The 22554-nt window shown below is 48.9% G+C and overlaps 7 protein-coding genes across 7 annotated transcripts; 3 read left to right on the top strand and 4 right to left on the bottom strand.

The window, feature by feature from the left end:
- Positions 1–904: 904 nt before the first annotated feature.
- On the bottom strand, positions 905–2210 carry DSM5745_04559 (sialidase family protein; the record flags this gene model as incomplete). Its single annotated transcript, XM_026746575.1, has 4 exons — positions 905–1342; positions 1389–1437; positions 1494–1610; positions 1675–2210. 4 exons carry the CDS (start codon positions 2208–2210, stop codon positions 905–907), a joined length of 1140 nt encoding a protein of 379 aa, XP_026604055.1.
- Positions 2211–3157: 947 nt separating this feature from the next.
- DSM5745_04558 (zinc-dependent alcohol dehydrogenase) lies at positions 3158–4417 on the top strand (the record flags this gene model as incomplete). The annotated part of the gene is made up of 4 exons (XM_026746574.1): positions 3158–3302; positions 3376–3743; positions 3797–3875; positions 3933–4417. 4 exons carry the CDS (start codon positions 3158–3160, stop codon positions 4415–4417), a joined length of 1077 nt encoding a protein of 358 aa, XP_026604054.1.
- A 190-nt stretch (positions 4418–4607) lies between these two features.
- On the top strand, positions 4608–5273 carry DSM5745_04557 (DUF967 domain protein; the record flags this gene model as incomplete). The annotated part of the gene is made up of 2 exons (XM_026746573.1): positions 4608–4643; positions 4719–5273. 2 exons carry the CDS (start codon positions 4608–4610, stop codon positions 5271–5273), a joined length of 591 nt encoding a protein of 196 aa, XP_026604053.1.
- Positions 5274–5438: 165 nt separating this feature from the next.
- On the bottom strand, positions 5439–7615 carry bipA (Hsp70 family ATPase KAR2; the record flags this gene model as incomplete). Its single annotated transcript, XM_026746572.1, has 4 exons — positions 5439–6007; positions 6060–7165; positions 7216–7380; positions 7431–7615. The coding sequence occupies 4 exons, from the start codon at positions 7613–7615 to the stop codon at positions 5439–5441; spliced, it is 2025 nt and encodes a 674-aa protein (XP_026604052.1).
- A 683-nt stretch (positions 7616–8298) lies between these two features.
- DSM5745_04555 (putative translation elongation factor EF-1 subunit) lies at positions 8299–11006 on the bottom strand (the record flags this gene model as incomplete). The annotated part of the gene is made up of 5 exons (XM_026746571.1): positions 8299–9506; positions 9557–9736; positions 9783–10490; positions 10659–10718; positions 10775–11006. The coding sequence occupies 5 exons, from the start codon at positions 11004–11006 to the stop codon at positions 8299–8301; spliced, it is 2388 nt and encodes a 795-aa protein (XP_026604051.1).
- An 861-nt stretch (positions 11007–11867) lies between these two features.
- Positions 11868–15063, top strand: DSM5745_04554 (putative NRPS-like enzyme; the record flags this gene model as incomplete). Its single annotated transcript, XM_026746570.1, has 2 exons — positions 11868–14576; positions 14641–15063. The coding sequence occupies 2 exons, from the start codon at positions 11868–11870 to the stop codon at positions 15061–15063; spliced, it is 3132 nt and encodes a 1043-aa protein (XP_026604050.1).
- Positions 15064–16188: 1125 nt separating this feature from the next.
- pan2n2 (poly(A)-specific ribonuclease) lies at positions 16189–19808 on the bottom strand (the record flags this gene model as incomplete). Its single annotated transcript, XM_026746569.1, has 3 exons — positions 16189–17113; positions 17169–19621; positions 19680–19808. 3 exons carry the CDS (start codon positions 19806–19808, stop codon positions 16189–16191), a joined length of 3507 nt encoding a protein of 1168 aa, XP_026604049.1.
- Positions 19809–22554: the final 2746 nt, after the last annotated feature.

Raw genomic sequence — 22554 nt, 5'->3', positions numbered from 1 at the left:
AATGGGTAACGGACGCCTTCAAGCCTCAACCTTTCCTTCCAATACGTCGTTTCGCCGCTAATAGTGGTTCAGCCGATACCCGGTACCCGAGAAAGGTTGACTCGTTCAACGTTGAGTTACGGGTGGCACTGGTAGGCTGGAGGGGAAAGTTCAAGCCGCGTTCCCGGAATATGGGGGTGGGCCCTGCGGATGAGGCACAATGCTCTCCAATTCTCCATCGGCTCTCAGCAAGAGTTCTTGGACTGCATAGACTTTGGTGCCCGTTGTCAGTTCCCATAGCCAATCACGATTCAGTCTCTGGACATCCGAAGACAACCTTAAATACGATATGAGTTTTGCCGAAGATTTTGCGGTTGTCTTGGAAGGGGAGTCAAAAAGGGTAACGCCCGATGTCTCCAACATAGATTCAGGCTCCGGTTCACTACTCCGTACTAGCGAGCTAGCTTATCCAATTTAGCGATGAAGCAATACCTGAGTCTTGGCTCTTAAGACATTCAGTTCAGCTCGGGGGCCCATCGCTAGGCATTTGTCATTCGCTAGTCTTTGACGATCTGGCACCTGTCAGTAGACTCAGTACTGTCACTCTGTCAGCTTGAACAACGATCGAAGCTAGTCAAAAATGCAAGAAACTAACTCAATAGAGCTTTTGCCATAGTCTATAGAGGGAAGACGCAATGTCAATCCTTTTGCTGCGCAGAGGTCTGAAGGGAGCTACTGTTGCAAAGGGAAGGTCCAAGATGAGGTTGGCAAATGAAAAACCTTTGGTGACTGGTCAAGTGACTCGACCCCATAACCTGCAGAGCAGCTCCTTCCTGCAACAATGCAACATTGTGAGATGGTCAAAAGCCTATTTACATCAATTGCATCTATGTATACGCCAGGAATCTACATTCTTTCTCTACCCTCACGCAGCAGCAAGCGCCTCCTCCAAGTTCATCAAGCTCACAGTGACCTTATTCTCTTCTCCAAGAAGCACACCGGCGCCGTGCAACAGCACGAACCGGGGATCCTCCTTGAGTATACGCAGATTTCTGGTGTAACTGTGTGGTTCAGGAGTAGCCACCTCTGTCCACTCACCCTCACCTAGCGCCTGGTTCACGAAGATGGAGTCCTGTGTGCCGGAGCTAACCACAATTGTCCCGTTCTTTCCTCCCCATGGGGTCCACGTCACATATGGAGAAGAGGTGGGGATTGTACCGCTCGACACAATCAGTTCGTGGTGTTCCGCGTTGATGAAGCCCTCCGGGTCGGCACTGATGCGGTAGTATAGGGGGAATGAGTAGCTGGACGTGTTGAAGAACGAGCCGTATTCGTAAATGTAGAAGTATTTACCGTTGGGGAGCTTTTCGAGTCAGCCAAGGAAGGTGTAGAAGCGAAAAGGAGCATACCTTAGTCACCACAGGCATTCCAGGTCTGTCGGTATAGGTAGGGTAGGCGCTAGCATATACATGTCAGTAAGCCTTGGTAGACAAAGACTAAGAAGGTAACCTTACACATCGTCAACGGCGGGTCCCCAGTTGATAAGGTCGTCAGTGACCTGGTGGGACAGCTTCTGGCCGTGGGTTTCATTGGCTCTCTGGTCGGCGTAAAAGGCGATCAATTTACCCTTGCTGGAACATCAGACCGCAATTAGAGACGAGAGCTAATTTTCGAGAAGTTCAAGTCAATGCTTACTGCGCCAGCAGGAAGGGCTCCCAAACAGGAGTCAAACCGTTGTTAGGAATAGCTTCACCACCCGCAGCAATGTGGCTCAAGAACTTCCAGGTGTGCCCCTGGTCCTGCGATGCATAAAGGTCAATCTGAGTAGAGCTGAGGTCGGTTGGAATGCTGCTCCCTGCCAGAAGAAGGGTTCCGGCACGGAAGCGACCAATGCGCTCTGGAAGGTAGTAAAGGAACGGTTGGTATCGCAGACCTAAGCCGTTGGCTGTATCGTGGACTCGGGAGATCTCCGTCCAGGTCTCACCATAATCAGAGGAACGGTAGATTGGGAAATAGACCGCTGGGGGTTCGGGCGAGTAGTTCTCCCAGGTCGCTAATATGTCACCATTGGGAAGTTGCTCGTTGCGGGCATAAAGAGTGCGTGGGATAGTATAGTTGCTTGGAGGGTCGAAGATGACGACGTTGGAGTAGGGTTCTGGCCGCTTTGATCCGCGATGGGCAGACGCTGCAGTTATCGCCGCGACAAATGGAAGGAGACGGAGCAGCTGCATTATGACACAGTAGCTTTATTATCCAATTGCTGGTCCAATTGAAAGCAGTTCAACGACCAGGTACAGGCGGCCGACGCCCTTATATAGTCCGCAGCTCCTCCGAGGTTTTATGGATAGCTCCATCCCGCCGGAGTTACAACAAGTGGAGTTTTGCAGGGGTAAGCTGTTCGATTGATGACGGAGACCTTGGTTTTTCGGCATCATATGAGCTTCGTGGCATGCTCATCCGGATTCTAGGTTCAAGCAAGGCACCATTGAATTCGTATCGCTATTTTACCCGATTGAGAAGACCCAGTCTCGTCGTCGTCAGGCCCGTAATTGCAGAGAAAGATGGCGAGATCGGCAATCCCGTCATTTGGTCTGGGGAAAGTGCGGAGGAACCGAGTCGAGGCCAGGTCTTGTCCCGGTGGCGTTTCCATCAATCACGGATGATTCCTAGCAAGTCCATCACGACACTCACGTTCTTCATGAGCATCTGCGTCCTGCCTTCAAGCAACGTTTGCAGTCTGCGCGGCACGACTGTCGGGTTTCTGTCATGCGAGATTCGGTCCAATCATGCTGTGACGAGTTCACGATGCGAAGCGGAACTGCCCCGCGGAAGCAACAGAAAGGCTGATGCCGGGACAGTCAAGATTGAGGTCTTGTGGTGTGACTTGTCAATGAACGGATCCTTCAGACAGTCCCTCTCGCTCCGGGAGAATCAAAGTCCGCGATCGGTCCTTGAGCTGGGAGAAGATGTTCTCGGGTACGCTTTTCCGGAATGAAGCTGGAGGAGAAGATGGTGGGTAAAGATAGGAGATCTGGGAGCGTTATCTCCTACCACACTACCCTACTACTTGGACGATCAATGAGGGGCACCTTAAATACACTGGCCTCAACAATGTGATCTCCCCTTTTGCTCTCATAATGTGAGAGACTACCTGGAATACGCAGAATCATACTGCACCATGGCCGAAATCCCAAAAGTCCAGACAGTGGCACTCGTGCGTGAAATTGGCGGTCCTGTCGAGTTTCCCACTGACTATCCTGTTCCTACCCCTGGAAACAACGAGGTATTGGCTAAAATCCTCTACACTGGAGTGTGCTTGAGCGGTAAGCTTAGCGATCTTTCGTTCAAGACGCACCGGCACGAAGAAGCAAAGCTGGCTTACAACATCCTCCGCAGATCTTCACACGAAAGATGCTGTAGCCGCGGGCCCCGACGGTATTCCGATCACAAGGTTCAAATTGCCTCACATTGGCGGCCATGAAGGGGTCGGTCGCATCGTAGGGCTTGGCCCAGGTTGCGGGTCAGATCTGAGTTTGGGGACTCTAGTCGGTATTCGCTTCGCCAGTCGAGTCTGCAGACGATGCGAGTATTGTCTGGCCGGAACAGAACAATACTGTCTGAAAGGCACGAATCATCTTCATCACGAGGACGGCAGTTTCCAGGAGTATATTGCGCTGGATGCAGACTATTTGACCATTCTCCCTGATGATGTCGATCCCAAGGTCATGGCACCGGTGCTCTGTGCTGGAATCACTGCATACAAGGTGAGTCAATTGGTTCAAGTAAGCCGCCAATCACTCAGCTAATAACATCTCAGGGAGTCTTAGGAGCTAATATCAGGGCTGGGCACTGGCTTGCGGTTATTGGGGCTGGAGGAGGCCTGGGCCACATGGCAGGTAAGCTTTTTTCTACGAAGCGGGATACCTAGCCCTAACTGACGATCTGTACAACAGTCCAGTACGCCAAAGTGCTCGGAGCCCAAGTAATCGGCATCGACGCCCCCGACAAACGCGACTTCGTCCTCGGCCTCGGCGCCACCGAGTTTGTCGACTTCGTCAATACAGACCCCGTCCAGCGCGTCCGTGAAATTACAGGCCTAGGTGCACATTCCGCCGTCGTAACAGCCGGGAGCACAAAGGCTTTCTCTCATGCGTGCGAAATGCTGCGTACTGGAGGCACACTCAGCTGCGTTGGAATGCCGCCTGGGACTGCAAAGTTTGAAACACCGATTTGCGCGATCGTCATCAAGGCCTTAAAGATTGTCGGGAGTGTCGTGGGTTCGATGAGTGAGCTGATGGAGGCCGTGGAGTTGACCCGGCGGGGGTTGGTGAGGCCGCAGATCCAGGTTCGGCCGTTTAAAGATCTGCCGCATGTGTATGAGGAGATGGAGAAGGGTACTTTGAAAGGCAGAATTGTGCTAGAAGTTAGTAGCAGCTAAACATTCGGCTGTACCTGAGCCATGCAGCTCGGGACGGACGACGTCACTATCAGACTCCACTACCTATGCCGAGGAGCTCCAGGTAGCACTAAGCTCCAATTCAACTCACACAACCTTTTCCCCTTCCTCGATCTATTCTTCCTCAACAATCACCTACCTCTCAGAGCCAGGGCATACACACTCAGCCAAAATGGAAGACAAACCCCTGCCCCCCGCAAGCACCGACGTAAGCCTCACACCCTACCAACCTCACCAACATGAACGAGAACAAACCCACTAACCCGATCCCCTCAACCAACAGCCCCGCGACCTCGCCGCCCAAGAATCCAGCCCCTCAACCCTCTTCAAAACCTTCACCTCAACAACAGCCTGGAATCTCGGCCTCGCGCTCCGCACCCGAATCCTCTCCCTCCCACCCAGCCAGCGCAAACCCGCCCTGATCTCCATCTCACTGGGGAGCACAAACAGCGCAACCGGAACCCCGCACATCATCTTCCAATGCGCGACGGAGCCGGGGACCGTACCGGACAACGACATGTGGGTGCGGCGGAAGCGCAATACCGTTGAGCGGTGGGGGGTGTCGAGCTGGTTGATGCGGCGGAAGATCATTGCGGGGTTGGAGGAGGGTAGTCCGGTTGGGGTTGAGGAGGCGTTTGTGCGGAAGTATGCGCTGGGGAGTTCGAGTGGGGGGAGGAATGCGGATGATTATGCGGTGCATGGGGGTGGGTTCCCTGTTAGGGTGAAGGGGGTTGATGGGGTTGTTGGAGTGGTTGTTGTGAGTGGGTTGAAGCAGGAGGATGATCATCAGGTTATTGTTGAGACTGTCAGGGAGTTTATTGAGCAAGGCAATAATTAGATGGTTTACAGACTACTTGGAAGAAGTGAAATTTGAAATCATGTATTTAGGTATCATGTGTCCTATCTCATATGAAGGATAGGTTGCTGGTCTCTAAGGCCAAGCGGGTAAAAAAGAAACGTCTTAATAGTGAAAAAACAAACTCCAGAAACCCTCTAAGGTATTTTACAATTCGTCATGGCCGTAGTCGTCATCGTCCTCCTCGGTGGGGGGAGCGGAGCCGTACAGCTTGCTGGTGATGGGGTAAGCCACGTTAGACAGCTGTTCCTTCTGCTCCTCAAAGTCCTCGGTGGTGGCCGAGGCTCCGTTCTCCTCGAGCCAGTCGTTGACTTCCTTGACAGCGTCCAGGATGGTCTGCTTGTCGTCCTCGTCGATTTGGCCACCGAGACCGTTCTCGTCGTTGACCTGGTTCTTGAGGCTAAAGGCGTAGTTCTCCAAGCCGTTACGGGCCTCGATCTTGGCCTTGATGGCACGGTCCTCCTCGGCGAATTCCTCAGCCTCGGCAACCATGCGGTCGATTTCCTCCTGGGTCAGACGGCCCTTGTCGTTGGTGATGGTGATGGACTCGGCCTTGCCAGTGCCCTTGTCGCTGGCGCCAACCTTCAGGATTCCGTTGGCGTCCAGATCGAAAGAAACCTCAATCTGGGGAACACCACGGGGAGCGGGGGGGATGCCGGTAAGTTCGAACTTGCCAAGGAGGTTGTTGGCCTTGGTAAGAGTACGTTCTCCCTCGACTGTAGACATGTTAGAATGGTCAACAACTCAACAAAAGAATGAAGTACTTACAAACTTGGATGAGAACGGTAGGCTGGTTGTCCGCGGCGGTCGAGAAGATCTGGGACTTGCGGGTAGGAATGACAGTGTTGCGGGGGATGAGCTTGGTCATGACACCACCGGTGGTCTCAATACCGAGAGTAAGGGGGTTGACGTCCATGAGAACAAGGCCCTCAGTACCCTCCTCACCAGACAGAACACCACCCTGAACGGCAGCACCGAAAGCGACGGCCTCATCGGGGTTGATACCCTTGCTGGCCTTCTTGCCGTTGAAGAACTCTTCGAGCATAGCCTGGACCTTGGGGATACGAGTGGAACCACCAACCAGGACAATGTCATCAATCTCAGACTTGGAGACCTTGGCGTCCTTGAGAACCTGCTCAACAGGCTTCAGGGTCTTCTTGAACAGGTCCATGTTAAGCTCCTCGAACTTGGCGCGGGTCAGAGTCTCGGAGAAATCCTCGCCGTTGTGGAAAGCCTCGATTTCGATGCGAGTAGACATCTGGGAAGACAGAGTACGCTTGGCCTTCTCGACTTCGCGCTTGAGCTTACCCATGGCCTTGAGATCCTTGGTGACGTCGACGTTGTTCTTCTTGTTGTACTGCTTCACGAAGTGATCCATGACACGGTGGTCAAAGTCCTCACCACCCAGGTGAACATCACCAGCGGTCGCCAAGACCTCGAAAACACCGTCGTCGATTGAGAGAAGACTGACATCGAAGGTACCTCCACCGAGATCGTACACGATAACCTGGCGCTCCTCGCTGCCCTTGTCCAGACCATAGGCGATAGCGGCGGCGGTGGGTTCGTTGACAACACGGAGGACGTTGAGGCCGGCAATAGTACCAGCATCCTTGGTGGCCTGACGCTGAGCGTCGTTGAAGTAGGCGGGGACAGTAACGACGGCGTGGGTGACCTTCTTGCCGAGGTAGCCCTCAGCGATCTCCTTCATCTTGCCGAGAACCATGGCGGAAACCTCCTCGGGACTCAGGGTCTTGGGGGTCTGGTTGACCTCAACTCGGACGTTGGGTTTTCCATCCTTGTTAACGACCTTGAAGGGGTAGTTCTTGATGTCCTTTTGGATTTCAGTCTCGTCGTACTTGCGACCAATCAAACGCCTACCACTGTTAGAATCTCCATTCAATGTTGTCATTCCAGGAAAACTCACTTGATATCGAAGACGGTCCGCTTGGGGTTGGCGGCGTATTGGTTCTTCGCGGCGTCACCGACCAGGCGTTCCTCATCGGTGAAAGCGACGTAGGAGGGAGTGATACGGTTTCCTTGGTCGTTGACGAGAATTTCGACTTTTCCATTCTGCATCACACCGACACAGCTGCTGCAGTTAGTTTCATGCCGTTTCTCGATTAACAGGATTCAACATACGAGTAAGTTGTTCCCAAATCAATACCAATAACAGTGCCATAGTTTTCCTGAACAGAATCATCTTCCTGGGCGTGGGCGGATCCGAAAAACGCGAGAGGCGCAATGAAGACAAGGAGGAGGTAGAAGATAGTGGTCCAAGTCGCGAACGGCTTGGCCACGCCGCGACCAGCAGAGGGACGCGCCATAGCGAATGTGAGTGTAGAGTTCGAGTGTCAAAGACTCCTGTCGAAGTCGCGGGAAAAAGGTGTAGACCAGGCTGCTCTAAACAAAGGAGGAATACTGAGTAGAAAAGAGAAAAGAAGTAGTAAAGCAGGCCCAACCTGTGATTTTGGAAGGGAGAGAAGTAAAGAGAAGTGGTTGTAGTGTCGAAGAAAGTTAGAGAGGAGAAAGAAAGAAGGGCTCTGGAGATCTCTGGTGGCCTTCTTTTATGCGGAGGGAGAGGCAAAGCAGGAGAGCGGCCATCTGGCCTTTTCACCATGCAAGTTACTTTTCACACGCTCATTGGTCAAAATGCCATTCATGGACCCAGCTAGTCACTCACCGCCAGTGTTCTGCACAGTTCTGGGGGCGGTGTGAAGGCAATCGAACTCCAAAGAAACTTTGACCAAGCCTGATGGAGAATAGTTCCTGCAGGGGCCGCCTAGAAAGGGTTTAGCGCAGGGCCCTGCTTCCCAGAACTTGGCAATAGTGAATGACCAAGCAGGCAAGTGACCATATCATTCACTTCAGAAGTTCAGAACTGTATCTTTAGGACATGTGTCTTGATCCAAGGTTCATGTCACTAGTTGGAAGGCCAGATTATGCCTCAGAATCTTTGAAGTTCAGTTATGTGCATCTCATAGATCTATTCATATAGTCTACTAGACTATTACTCTAACAACCCAGCAGCCACTGTATCACCACCAGCTCGCAAAACAACCCGAGTGGGCGCCTCTAGAGGTACCGCCTGGTCTAACTCTATAACAATCCGCGCCACACTTCCCGGCTGAACGATCTTCGGCTTCTTCTTGAGGACGTTACCAGACCCTTTATCCAGCGTGGCAACCAGCTTGCCAATCCGGCCAGGGACGTGCAGTCGCCCCCGATGGATGTCGACCGCACTGGGAAGAAGATGGTCAAATGCAAGTACCTTGCATGTAAATGAAGTAACGTTGGTGATAGGTGCGGTTGCGTGACATACAACATCACCGGAGCGAAGATGAATCGGGTCGATGTTGGCCAGGTTCAGGACAACGTTTTGACCAGCAACAGCCCAGTCATTAGGTTCCCCGTCGATCTCTAGACTCCGGATAGTTGCGCTCTCCCCACTCGGCATAGTGAGAACCTGGTCACCTATTTGTAGACTGCCTGCATCGATTCGGCCGGATATTGACAGTGGATTTTGTATGCTGCCTCGGAACACGTCGCCAATTGTCATCCGTAAGGGCTTGTCGACAGCGTGGGAGTACGGTTCACTTGTCTCGAGCTCTTCCACAAGGGTACGTCCAGTGTACCAAGACACGTTTGGATCCTCGCTTCGTCTAGTGATATTGTCCCCATTGACTCCAGAACAAGGCACGAAAGAGATGTTTTTCGCTTGGAACCCAGCAGTGATCAAGAATGCCGAGACCTGCTGCTCGATCTCCTCGAATCGTCCATAGTCCCACTGTACAGTGTCCATCTTGTTCACGGCAACAATGATCCTCTGAACGCCCATGCTGCGGACGAGTAAAGCATGCTCCTTAGTCTGGCCTTTCAGCCCTGATTCGTAGTTCCCTATGCTGGAATCGATAACAAGCACCGCAAAATCGGCCTGACTAGCCCCAGCAATCATGTTCGGAACGAAATCCCTATGACCCGGAGAATCCACGATGGTAAAAACGGTCTTCTCAGTTTCGAACTTGCTTGTCGCAATGTCGATGGTCACACCCCTCGCTCTTTCCTCAGAGCCTTGATCCAACACCCACGCCAGGGCAAAGGACCCTTTTCCTATCTTCTCTGCCTCCCTTCGATACTTGTCGAGTGTCCGCTGGTCAATGGCTTTCAAATCCGCTAGTAGGCGTCCCATGAGAGTGCTCTTTCCAGCATCAACGTGGCCTTGATTTATCAGCAGGCTGAGCAACTCGTGTAATGTGGCTGGAACTAACCGATAACCACAAAGTTCATGGCATTCTTCCGCTTGGCTTTCTTGTACTCCGAGAGCACATCCAGATTTTTGCTTTTTACGTTAACCTTTTCGGTGACGCTGAGGTTACTCATATCACCCGCCAAACCCGCCGCTTTCTTGTCCCCTTGTGGCTTCGCGGCAGGTTGTTTCGACTTGAAGCCTGCAGTTCATTAGGGCGGTTCATATGTTTCGCCGAATAGCCAAACCTTTAGCGGAACTCTGGGCGTTCAAAACTACATCGTCCGGACTGGGTCCTGCAAAGTCAAATGGTTCAGCGAGGTCTTGGCCGTAGATTTTCATTAGATCCAGGGTGTCCGTAAACAGGTGGCTGGGCTCGGTCAACTTCGGGCGCGTGTCATCTCCAACTATGGTGGCGGCAAAGGTTGAAGGCGGAGCGCGTATATTGACCGCAGGTGGCTCCTCTTTCTCCTCGTCTAGTCGCTGTTTATCCTCGATCTGAAGGTCTTTCACAGCGTCCTCCAGGCTAGTAGCCGCTGGGATGGTTGGCTTTGGCTCAGGCGACTTCTCCTGCGGCGGCGATTGTCGCTTCAAACTTTGTAGCGAAGGCGAACTCTCTTGTTTGACTTGTTTACTCGCAAGTCTCTCCCGGAGTGACAAAGGAGCTCCTTTGGCTTCGTTTGCAGATTGAATATCATGTCCCGGTGTAGATGCTGGGGCCTTGTCGCCTTCTTTTCTCTTCCGTGCTGCTGCCAAAGCAGCTAGTTTAGACACCTTCCCCCCACCGTTCTCCGGTGCTCCACCTAGAAGTCCAAGTCGAGGGTACAGCGGTTCGATGAGAATATCCGCCTTCCGGTTCGCAGGTATATTAAGCCAGGGAGAGTCACGAAAGAACTCAGCCGCAGAGAAGTGAGGATGTGAGGGCGTAGTAGTAGGAGGTATGGGATATGCTGGCACTAAGGAGCCTGTTAGAACACATTCAAGCTTAAACAAAGTCAGTCGAGTCGCTTGAACACAGATTGAGATTTCACATACCTACTCTCGCCATGTCGAAACAGAAATGACACCAGTTTACAGACTCGAGCCCAACCACAAGCACACTATAAAAAATCAGGGTCGCTTACCTGTGCTGACTTTCGCCTTTACCGTAGCGGCCTTCTTGTCGGCCTCCTTCGTTTTTTTGCCTGGTCCAGCTTCATTAGCCTGTGTCCAACAACACGTACCCGCATAGAAGACATACCCCTCAGATAGTTCACCGACTTGTCGACGTCGTTGTAATAATGCCACAGCGCTTCCTGAACCTCGTCGCGAGTCGCGCTCACAGGCGGGTCCCCCGCAGCTAGCTGACTCTGCACCTCGCGAGTACATTGCTCGAGAAGTTCACGCTCTTCTGGGTCTTGGGAGTCGTATCCATCGTCGTAGTCGTCGTAATCGTCGTCGTAGCTCACGGCCTTGACACGGTGTCGGGACATTGTCGTGTTCCGGAGCGGGGTACGAGGGGCTCAGATTCTTCTCGCCTGGGGCTTCGGACGTTGAAGACCAAAGTTCGGAAGAAAGAGGAAGAAAGGCAGAAAGTATGCAGCAAATCAATCAGAATAAGGACGAGAGGGTATGCCGCTTCGCTCGTCAGTTTCTTGCAGGATGTTCCTGGAGAGGGAAGAGAGCTGAAATCACCACGTCATTCCCCACCACGCCGCACTAGCATCGTGCCCTATCAAGCCACAGCCATAGCAACACGGTCAACACAACACTCTGATTCTATTCGTTGATTCTAACAAGAATAGTTACCTTCGACTCGAGAATATCAATGCGTCTAGATTATTATTCAATCTTCGTGCACAATACCGAATTTGTGTACGAAGCAGCTGCAACATATATCTGTGGGGTAAGGAACAGAACCTCAGCTAGCCACCGTCACCAAATCTCCCACCATGATGATTGGATCTAGAGAAACCTCGAGGTGTTCCTTTTCTTGGAACACTTACCTGTGCACTCTGACAGTTTCCAGCAGCCAGCCAAGTGTATCTTGTCGAGGGAAATGGTTGGGCATCGTGGCGTGCATCTCAGCCGGCACTCGGAGTCCCGAACGCAAGCGAGTGCTGCGAGTCAAGACGACCCAGTAGTGTATCGCCCTCTCATATCAGGCTCCGACAATGCTCTCATCATCGGCACTGCGGCAAGGTAGAACTTGGAAGAAGAACCATCCGATCTGCCGATCTGTAGTGGGTCGAACTGCAGATCATCATGATGAACCAGTATTTAACTATGCATTGCCCAAAAATCCTTCTCAGGTTCAGGAGCAACTTACTGGACTCTTGCAATTTGCACTCATCATGACATCGCCAGTGGGAAAGCGCCTCCTTCCTCGCCTGGTGGACGAAGCTGCACACTCATCGCCAGACAGACTCTTTGGAATCATCCCCAAAGGACCAGCAGTATCAGATGGATTCCGCAATGTAACCTTCAATGATCTGGCCCATGCGGTGGACGCCCTGGCATGGTGGATTGACGAGCATGTGGGTAAGGCTGAGCAGGGAAAAGAAACCATTGCATACATGGGAGCCAACGACATTCGCTACTACATCTTTGTCCTCTCCTGCTCGAAGACAGGTCATACGCCTTTCCTTCCATCAACTCGTCTATCAGATGAAGCCTATCAGCATGTCCTCAATGCAACGGATTGCGGCACAATGCTGTTCACACATGAAACTCAGCGCCGAACCATGGAGATTGAAGCATTCCGTCCGGAGTCAGTCTACCTTGAAGCTCCGCCAACGACAGACCTGTTGAGCTCGACCTCCAAAAACTACCCATTCACTGCGCCATACTCCGCAATGGAAGATAAAGTGGCATTTATTATCCACAGCTCCGGCACGACGGGCATGCCAAAGCCAGTGCCCCTCACACACGGCTTTCTAGCGGCCTGGGATCACGCGCCGCATATTATACCGGCGGGACGGAAGCACGCTCTGTACAATGGCTATGCTATTGATTCAGGGGCACTGTTACTCTCCCTCACGCCCAATTTTCATCTAATGGGCTTCATTGGACCATTCGCATCTATCTTCCACGGAATACCTTATGTTGCGGCCCCTGATGGCCCTCTTTCTGTCCAGATGCTGTCCGATACCGTCCGAGCTACGAAGCCGAATATTGCAATGGTCCCACCATCAATACTGGAGGACATGAGTCATTCTGAGGCCGGGCTGGACGCTCTGAGATCTGTGGAATTCGTCTGCCTGGGTGGTGCGCCGCTGGGAACAGAAACTGGCGACCGGATCCGAAAGTACACGACACTTCGCACGGTCATCGGCTCCAGCGAGATAGGAATGATTAGTTCTCTTGCTCCCGAGAACGAAGAGGACTGGAATTATTTCGAATGGAGCCCAGCATACGGAATCGAGATGCAACACGTAAGCGACGACCTGCACGAACTAGTTATCCGCCGAGGTGAGAATACAAAGGCCTTCCAGGGCATCTTTCACACCTTCCCCGACCTTACTGAATACCACACGAAGGATCTGTTTGTCCAACACCCCAAAAATCCAAATTGCTGGGCATATCGTGGCCGACTTGACGACGTGATCGTCCTCAGCAACGGCGAGAAGCTCAACCCGGTTACGCTGGAGAAGATGGTGGAGGGGCATCCGTCTGTGGCGAGGGCAGTGCTTGTTGGCGAAAAGAGATTTCAATCCGCGTTGCTTATAGAGCCAAACTGGTGCGAGGCCAATGTAAATGACGAAAAAGGATACATTGACAACGTTTGGCCGACTATTCAACGCGCAAATGAGACAGTGCCCAGATATGGCCGCGTCATGCGCAGCCATATCAGGCTTGCTTCCCCAGATAAACCATTCAAGCTAACTCCAAAGGGTACGACCCAGCGCCGACTTGTCAACAACGACTATGCGGAGGAGATTGACGCCATCTACGCCACTGCAGCAGAGGATGATACCGAGAGTCTCCCGTCTACCCTTGACCTACCTAACCTCACGCAATGGGTCCGCGTCAAGATCGCAACTCTACTCGATAGACCAGGGATCACAGACGAAGAGGACTTCTTTTCCGCGGGCTTGGATTCATTGCAGACCGTGCAGCTTGCCAAAGCCCTGAGTATGGCACTGTCTACCAGCATCACGCAGCAGCAGGTCTATGCCCACCCCAGTATCGCCCAGCTAGCGGCGTCCTTACTCAGTATCCTAGACGGCACCAGCAATGATGTGACTGCCATATCACGAACGGAGCGAATCACCAATATGATCACCAAGTACACGCACGACCTCCCTCAACCACAGATCAAAAACCAAACTCCTCCAGGAACACAGACGGTCATCCTCACCGGTTCGACCGGCTCGCTAGGGACATACCTCCTCAATGCCCTCTTACAGGACAGCACCATCTCCAAGATATACTGCCTGAACCGCTCCGGCACAGCGCAAGCCAAGCAAACCACCTCCTTCATCGAGAAAGCCCTCGAGAGCACGCCTCTGACGGACTCGAACAGGGTCGAATTCCTGACAGCCTCCCTCGGCGAACGGAATCTTGGCCTAGACGAGAGTAAATACAACGCCCTCCTCGAAAGCGTAACCCTCATCATCCATAACGGCTGGACGGTAAATTTCAACCACCCAGTCGAGTCCTTCGAGAGCCAAATCCGCGGCGTGCGACACTTCATCGATTTCAGCATCACCAGCCGCCACGCAGCGCATATCGCATTCGTGTCATCCGTCAGCACAATTGGAAACTGGAAGCCCACAGGCACGGAAACATCTGTTCCCGAAAACGCCATGGAAACACCTGATGTCGTCCTGGAACAGGGCTACGGCGAGTCCAAGCACGTAGGCGAGCGGATTTGCCTCGAGGCATCGAGACGGGCTGGTGTTCCAACGAGCATTTTGCGCGTTGGGCAGATTGCTGGCCCGACGACGACGGCGGGTCTCTGGAACCCGAGTGAGTGGGTGCCTATCCTGCTGAAGACGAGCAAAGGCTTGGGTGCGGTGCCGGATTCGTTGGGGGGTATGAATGTTGACTGGATCCCTGTTGTATGTGTTCTCCCCGATACACTTAATATAGCGCCCTGAGATCCAGATACTAATTGCGTTACAGGACACACTAGCAACAATCATCCTCGAGATCCTCACGACCCGCCTACAAGCCACCCAATCCGAACCAAAAGCAGACGCAGACGCAACATTCTTTCACCTGACAAACCCCACAAAGACACCCTGGTCCTCCCTCCTGCCCTCCATTCAAGCATCCTTGTCGGCATCCAGTCAAGTCCCAGTGACACCAACCCCGCTCGCCATCTGGCTGAATGAGCTCGAGAAGATCAAGAACCCAACCGACGATGACATCGCGGACAAGCCTGCCCTCAAGCTCCTTCCATTCTTCCGGGGCCTGACTTCTGGGGAGACGCTGACGGCAGAAATCAGTACGGACAAGGCGCAGGCGGCGAGTGGGACTATGGCAGCGCTGAAAGGGGTTGATGGGGGCTTGATAAAGAATTGGATTCGGCAGTGGGGGTTCTAGAGGATGGGTTCGGGTTAACCGTTGAATTGGTTATAGAGATGCTTTTTTTCGCGTCTTATTCTAGGTACATTGGTTGGAGAACGGCGCAGTGATATCATGATTGCAACGTACATAAGGCGCTTTTAGTAGCATAGATAGCTAGATAGACTAGACAAGAACTTAGCCATGTGTATGTATACCGGCCCCTTGGTAGGTATACACTTGAATACTGCTGGAGTATGGGGTGCTGAGTTCGTGCCTAAACACTGTTGATTTAAACAGGAATTACGGCTACAGTAGTGTCTACATTCGTCGCGCAACCTCTATATCTATTCAATACCATTGCGTCGGCTTCTTTGCCTGGGCGCCCATCGCCCATTATCGGCGGTCTGATTGGTATGAGCCTACCTAACCCTAACTACAACTCCAACCATCCCCATAAATCCATACCATCACAGAACCCAGATACACCGGTTACACATCCGGCTACTACTTCTTCACCTGGATCTAGCGGACACTCAAGCAAGACTGGATCCCGGAGTACCGGCTGCGCGGCCTCTGGCCCGCAATCACCACCATGGCATGCGGCCTGCTAACCTACGGCCTAACCCTACATTTCAAAAAACGGTGCATCGGGCTTGCCTTTTGCTGGGACATGGTAGCGGGGTGATATCCAGTACCGTGTATACCTTTTCTTCACTCCTTGGGCTTGGGTTAGGGCTTATGTTAATGATCACCCGGTACCGTGTAGGTCGATAACAGCTTACGCGCTTGAGAAATACCCAGAACAGTCGACTGTTGTATCGGCGATTATCAACGGGTGGCGCACGGCAAGCGGGTTCAGCGTTGGGTATTTCCAGCCTGCGTGGATTGCGCGGGATGGGGTGGCGGCTGCGTTTTGGTGCACAGGCCGGGCGCTTTGCTTTTGACGATTACGCCGGTGATTCTCGTGGAGGAGAGGAAAGCAAGACGGGATACGAAGGGTTTACATGGCGTATAGAGACAGGGAAAGAAAATAAAGGAGAATCGATTCTGTAATGATACCTATTGTTCAGGTTCTATGGGCCAATGCACTCTGCCTCCAATTGGCAGCCAATCATTGTTTAGATCATATCAGGTTGGTACCTGTACTTCATATGGGTAAGGCTACTTTAGTGGGCTCCCAGTGAAAAACTCACCCGAACCAGGCCCTGAAAATGTGCCATTGCTCGGTGTCAAGGCTATCGACCGCCGGAATGCCTGGCGTGGTGTTGTTGGCGCACTCGCCGCAGCATTGGCATCAGGCGTACTGGGCGTATTGCGGCCGCTATTGTTCTGCATCGTCACGGCGGTTCCAGGCCGAGAGAGGACTGTAGGGACGCCATTGCGAGGCGGAGGTCTGAATCCCAACTTGGACCCCTCGCGGAAGATCTCTTCTAGGATTTGTCCCACGATCCCAGCGTCTTGGTACTCCTGGAACTTTTTCCACAGACGAAGAGCCATGCGTGCGTCCTCGATTGAATCATGACCCTGGTTGTTGTCTACTGGTTCTTCTTGGATGTATTCCTTGAACACGGCCCACGCTAGATACTTCAGACTGAGACGTCGGACCTTTGAAGGGTGGAAGAACAGGAACTGCGTGTCCACCGTTTGTTCTTTGGGAACTTGGATGTTGACTTTGCGGAAATCTGATGCTAGACCGTGGCCAACAAATATGCAACCGAGGTTGAGAAGTAGCCAAAGCTTCTTGTATGCAACTTTGAGTGGCACAATGTTGTGCGGGCTGGTCCGCGGGTCTAGATCACCCGGTTTGATACCCGAATATTGCGTAACGTAATCAACAATAGGCTCTTTGACAGAGATGTAGTCATCAACGAACGGGACGCCTTCTTGCTCTCCTGACCCTCGGAGGACCGATACTCTGGCAAGTCCACTCTTGTTCGGCCGCACGATTTCTTGCGAACCATCGGCTTTGACGTTGATTTCCGCTTTTTCAAGGTCGACAAATTCGGTGTCAAGAGCGACCGGTGTCCCAGGTGTGGGTTTTTCCTGCTCGGAAAGCATGACGCGAGATTCAACCGGGCGTCCGTTACTAGCAAGGTTAGTGTGAATGCGCCAGCTATAGCCTGGTGCAGGTGGTTGCTTACTTTAATGACCAGTCCCGGAAAAGCAGGGTCGTGTCCAGGAAATTCTTCCAATTATCATCCATCCCGTGTCGCGCATCCTTAACCTGGAACGCCAGCACGCATGGTGACTTCCATGGTTGGTTGAACCGCAAAGCTTCATCCTTGTCCACCTCTGTGACTAGGAAATCGTTGAAGAGGTGCCATTTACTCCGCGGCTCCTGTTCGCGGGACGAGACAGAGACGTTGATGAACGATACTAGATGCGCTTTTTGGTGCTCTGGTATGTCAACTTCTGCTACCAATCCGACTAAATCATAGACAATCAGGCCAGGCATTTGCCCCTGTATGCGCATCCTGAGGTCTTCCCCTTCGAAACAGAGAACCTGGCCGCCTTCGAGCACGATTCCAATTTCTTCTGGCAGCCACCCTGGAACCGTCCAGAGGCGTCGGCAAATAGGGTTGTTTACTGCTGCATTGAGCATCAGTACCAGCGGCATGCGATGTGCTGTTTTCCGCATAACCGACTGTTGGTATCGCCGACAGATGTGGCACCATCCCCGATTCTGCGCCTCCCGTTCAATGCTCGCCCTCAAGATATTCGAGAACCTCAAGGTGGGGTTCCTACGAGCTTGCTTATGGTCAATCGGCGGATACACCAGTTCATTGACAAGCGTATTTCCAGGCCTCACAATCTCGTTCTGACAAAACATGCATCGAATAGACTCTGACGCGATGGTAGCCAGCCTCATATCTAGATCTTCCGAGTTCGGGGCGATCCTCCGATAGTCCTGCGCAATCTGACCAAGAAAGAATCTGTTCACAGCCTGGATCGCTGACGAAAGTGACTTGTTTGTGAGGTTCTCTTCCAACAGTCCAAGGTTTGAGGCTTCACGGAAGCTACTGAAGGTTTTGAGTAGATTTGTAGCCTGGCAGTTCTGTCCGTTGGCTTTTTCAAGCATATCAAAGAGATATCCCATTTCGCAGAGCAGACAGCTTTCGGCTATACATGAAGTCGCAGCGTGATGAAGAGCGATGTTCCGTATTAGCGGAATGAACTTGAAGAGTTGAAGAAGGGAGTTGGTAAAGGAGTTTGCGATATGCGTTTCTAACCCGGCGAAGCTTGTTTGGTTATAGAACCTGTTGACGTTAGCCCAGATCCAGCATAAACTAAAAACCTCATACTTGAAATCGAAATCATCCACTCCAAATCTACTGTATTTGATCTCAACGTTGCTATACTTCAAAAGCGGATCGTCCTCTGATTCTTTGCTGATCTTGGCACCAGCGAGCGCGCCGGCGGCGTCGCCAATGGGATCATCCAACTTCTTGCTCTGCTCTCTCGCCTTTTCACTCAAGAATTTCGGCGCAATCAAAGCCGATTCAGACGATGCCAGGGCGCGAGTATTCTCAACCTGGTATCTTCTCATTTTCTTCGGGTTTGCCGCATATTGTCCTACCTCCCCAGAGCGCAGATATGGTATGATAGATGGATCTATAGGAGCTGGTGGGCTACCCACCTCGAATAAGAGATGGCTTGGCCACGCGGAGAGAAGCCGTTCATGGTAATAAGGCATACCGATCACATTCAAAGGAACGTCTGACGACCAGTCAAGAGGGGGCGGCCGTGGGGTGACATCGGCGAATTCGACTTCCTTGCTCATTTCATTAAAATGGATCTTTGCTGGAGACCCCCATAGCTGGAGAGAGCAATCTGTGTCGATTATGGCCAGCGCTTCCCCGGATGGCGAGATATCCATACCCAGCATGTGAGAGACGCCGAAGTGTTCGATCTTGAACGCATTCGGGTTCATCAAGTCCACGACCTGAAACTGCCCAGTTTGGGAGGCAACAAAACTTGTTGTCTGTAATTTGGGATGCATACGGACATACGCAGCTCCGGCATGGAAAGGAATAGGAGGTAGGGGTGATAGCGTTTTGAGATCGTACACGTTCGCCAGCGGATCATTTACGAGAACCCCAGGTTGTCTTGTATAGAAGCCACAGGTAACCAGAAGATCGCCTCGGGCATCCATGTCACTAACCATTGCGTGAGCACTCCATGACTTTACAACGCTAAAGTCCGTCAGGCTCAGCGCATTGACTAATCCATTATCCGTCGCAGCACAGAGGTAGCGACTTCTCTTCAATAACAGATAGTTTTGTTCGGTCCGTAATTTATCGACAATAATTCCTTTGTCGATATCGATGGTAAACATTGCTTTCTGGCATCCAGCAACAATAATCTTATTCGTCTGGGCTGTGAAGCTCATACAGCGAAGGTCCGTAATCTCTTCGTGGGTGATGTGCCATTGTGTTAGACCACGCCGTGTAATCATGTGCACACTCTTCGACGAGAGTGATATAACTCCTCTCTCGTGGAAAATGATTTGTCGTACCGGTCCTTCGGCGACGGGATGGGCACGGACGGAAGTGTATCTCTGGAGCTCGGGGCCGTAGAAAGAGGTAATTCGGCCCTAGAAGCACAAAAGTCGATTAGCGCACTGATCCCATGTCTCTGTGGGTATAACAGACATATTCATTCCCCGCCCATAGAAGTTCCGATACATCATCAAAGGCAATTGTTGTCGCAACTGTCGGAAGTCCATGCGGGTTCGGAGGGGGTAGCGGGATGCGTATCAGCTCGCCCCAGTCTGCCTCCATGGCCCTGGAAACTGGGAGCGAGGCCCAGACAATTTCAGCTTCAATATGTTGTCATGCCCTCAATGCGAGTATTCAGATGGTGGCCTGACTTTGCCCATTCGGAATTCGGGCAAAAGCAGGCATCGTTGGGTGGAGTGCGGGGGGACAACTGGATGGAAGCCTCGGGGGCTCAGTGAGCGCGCGAGAAAAAGAGATAGCTGAGCCTTTATTGATATACGATGGGCATTCCTCCTCTGAGCCGGAGCCAAGAAATCCAGGGCAGAGAAAACGCGCTGACTATCGCCGTTCCTCCTGGGGTATCGACAGGCAGCTGCAGAGGATTGAGCGCCAAGGCGCATCACGTGGCTCATGGTGGATATACGGAGTACTCGTCACTTCGCTGAGCCCGACCGCCTAGGTGGCGGTCGGTCAGCCCCACCCATATAAAAATATTATCTTAATAAAAATTATAAATTTTAGTTTAACCTATTAACTTTAAATTATTATAACTTTACTAATTTTTAAAATAAAGCTTTGTTTTAAAAATAAATTTGCTATTAAAAACACCCTTGCTAAATATATATAAAAAAAAGTAAATAATTTAAATATTTTACTATTTAAAATTATAAAAATATAAAATATTAATTACTAATACTTATAAAAACATGTTTTTAATATAAAACCTTAATTTTAATATTAAGGTACTAAAAAATAAATAAATAACACGCAAGAAAAGGTTTTATTAAATTTTATTAAAAAATAAAATAACCTAGGCGCTTTAATAACCCCTTAAATAATTAAAGGCGTTATAAATAAAAATTTTTAAATTAGTTTTAATCCTAGTAATTTAAATAACTTTTAATTACCTATAATTAGTAAGAGCTAGGCCGGGCGCTTTTATTATCACTGTTATGGTGTTGCAACTGCGCAGTGTTGTAATAACACAATCCGGCGGCCTAAGGCCGCCGGGCGGAGAAACATTAGCACTAAACTAGCCGCGCGCCAAGGCAGCGGCTAGTTATATAATATATAAAATATTAAGTTTAATTTTAAATTTTAACTTAAAAAATTAGTAATTAGTTCTTATTATAAATATATAATGCCTTTTTTATTATAATAATTTATATTTTTTTAAGCTTACTATAGTATATAAATATAACTTATAGTTTTAATTACTTTTTTTTTAAAAAAAAAAAACTTATTTTATATAATAGCTAAATAATAAACTTAATCCTAGGGGCTAGTAAATAACACTTTAAAAAAATAATTATAAACCTTAACTTAATAACTAACTAATATACCTAAAAAAAAATTTATAAACTTTTAATTAAAAAACCCCAAGGGCGCCCTTGCTATTAAATCCTAAATTATATAAAAAATATTAAAATATAAAATACTTAATTAAAAGCAGGAAAATAAAAGTAATAAAAAAATTACTAAAAAACTACAGGCAATGCTAAAAGTAATTTTAGTAAAAAAAAAAAAATTACAGGAATAAAAATATTATAAAAAAAAAATACTAATAAATTTATGCTTAAATTAAAAAGGCATGCTAATAAATTACAAGGGCTAAAGCTAATTAATAAATATATAATATACTTATTTAATTTATTAAGTAATTAATAATCCCCCGCTAAATAAACTTTAATAACCTTATAATTTTAAAAAAAATTACTAGAGGGGTTATAATAATAATAATATAATTTAAAAAAAACTTTTTAAAAAAGTTATTATTTATAAAACCATACCAAGCAAATAATATTAAAAAATTTAATAATTAAAAGTTAAATATAAAAATATACTTTAAAACCTTTTTAACTTACTACCTAAATAATAGCTATAAAATATTTTAATTTATTAAATTTTTAGTAAAAAACCACAGGCGGGAATAGTTTAATATTTATAAAGTAGAAATTATATTTACTTAAAAAAAATTTTTTAATATATTAATTAAAATAATTAATAATAAGATAGTGCTAGTTAATAACTTGTTAATTAAGTAAGGTAATATAAAATAATAATTATAGTAAATTATTAGGTAATTTATATAGTTACTAAACTAAATTAAAAAACACCTACCCTATAAATATAATAATAATTAGTGTTAAGAATACCTATACTAAAAGATCCTAAAAAATATGCAAAAAAAGTCCCTTATTTATAAATACTAAAAACTAAAGCGTTATAATAACTATATATTATACTTAATAAGTATTAAAAATAACATACCCAAGTAAAAAAAAACTATTATAAAAAAAAAAAAGTTTTTTAACTAAACTTATATAAAACTATTAATAACTAAAGTTAGGGCGCTTTTTATTATTAAAAAAAATATAAAAGTAAATACTAGTATAAAATAACCTAATAATTTAAATAATTTTTTATTTATAAAAAAGCTATACCCAGGTAAATGCCTAAACTATAACCATGCTAAATACTTTAAGTAATATTACTAGTTACTAGGCAAAGGTTAAAAAAAAAGCACTTTTATAATAGTAATTTTTAAGTAAATTTAGTAATATAAAAAATATAAAACCTTAAGGCTTTACGCGGTGTAAGCTTTAAAAGTTTATATAAAATAAAAAAATACACCGCGGGCCTGGGTAATCTAGGTAAAAATAAAAAAAAAATAAAAAATAATAATATATAAGGGTTTTTATTAATTTTAAAGTAAAAGTAAATTTTATAAACTAGCGCTGGGCAAAGTCTTACTTAATATAAAATAAAGGGCTAGCCTATAAAATACACGTAATTAATAGCTATATAA

This window comes from Aspergillus mulundensis (assembly GCF_003369625.1).
Source record: "Aspergillus mulundensis strain DSM 5745 chromosome Unknown scaffold_4, whole genome shotgun sequence".
Taxonomy (NCBI): Eukaryota; Fungi; Ascomycota; class Eurotiomycetes; order Eurotiales; family Aspergillaceae; genus Aspergillus; species Aspergillus mulundensis.
Note: the sequence above shows the minus strand (reverse complement) of the source record. Positions and strands in the feature narration are given on the sequence as shown.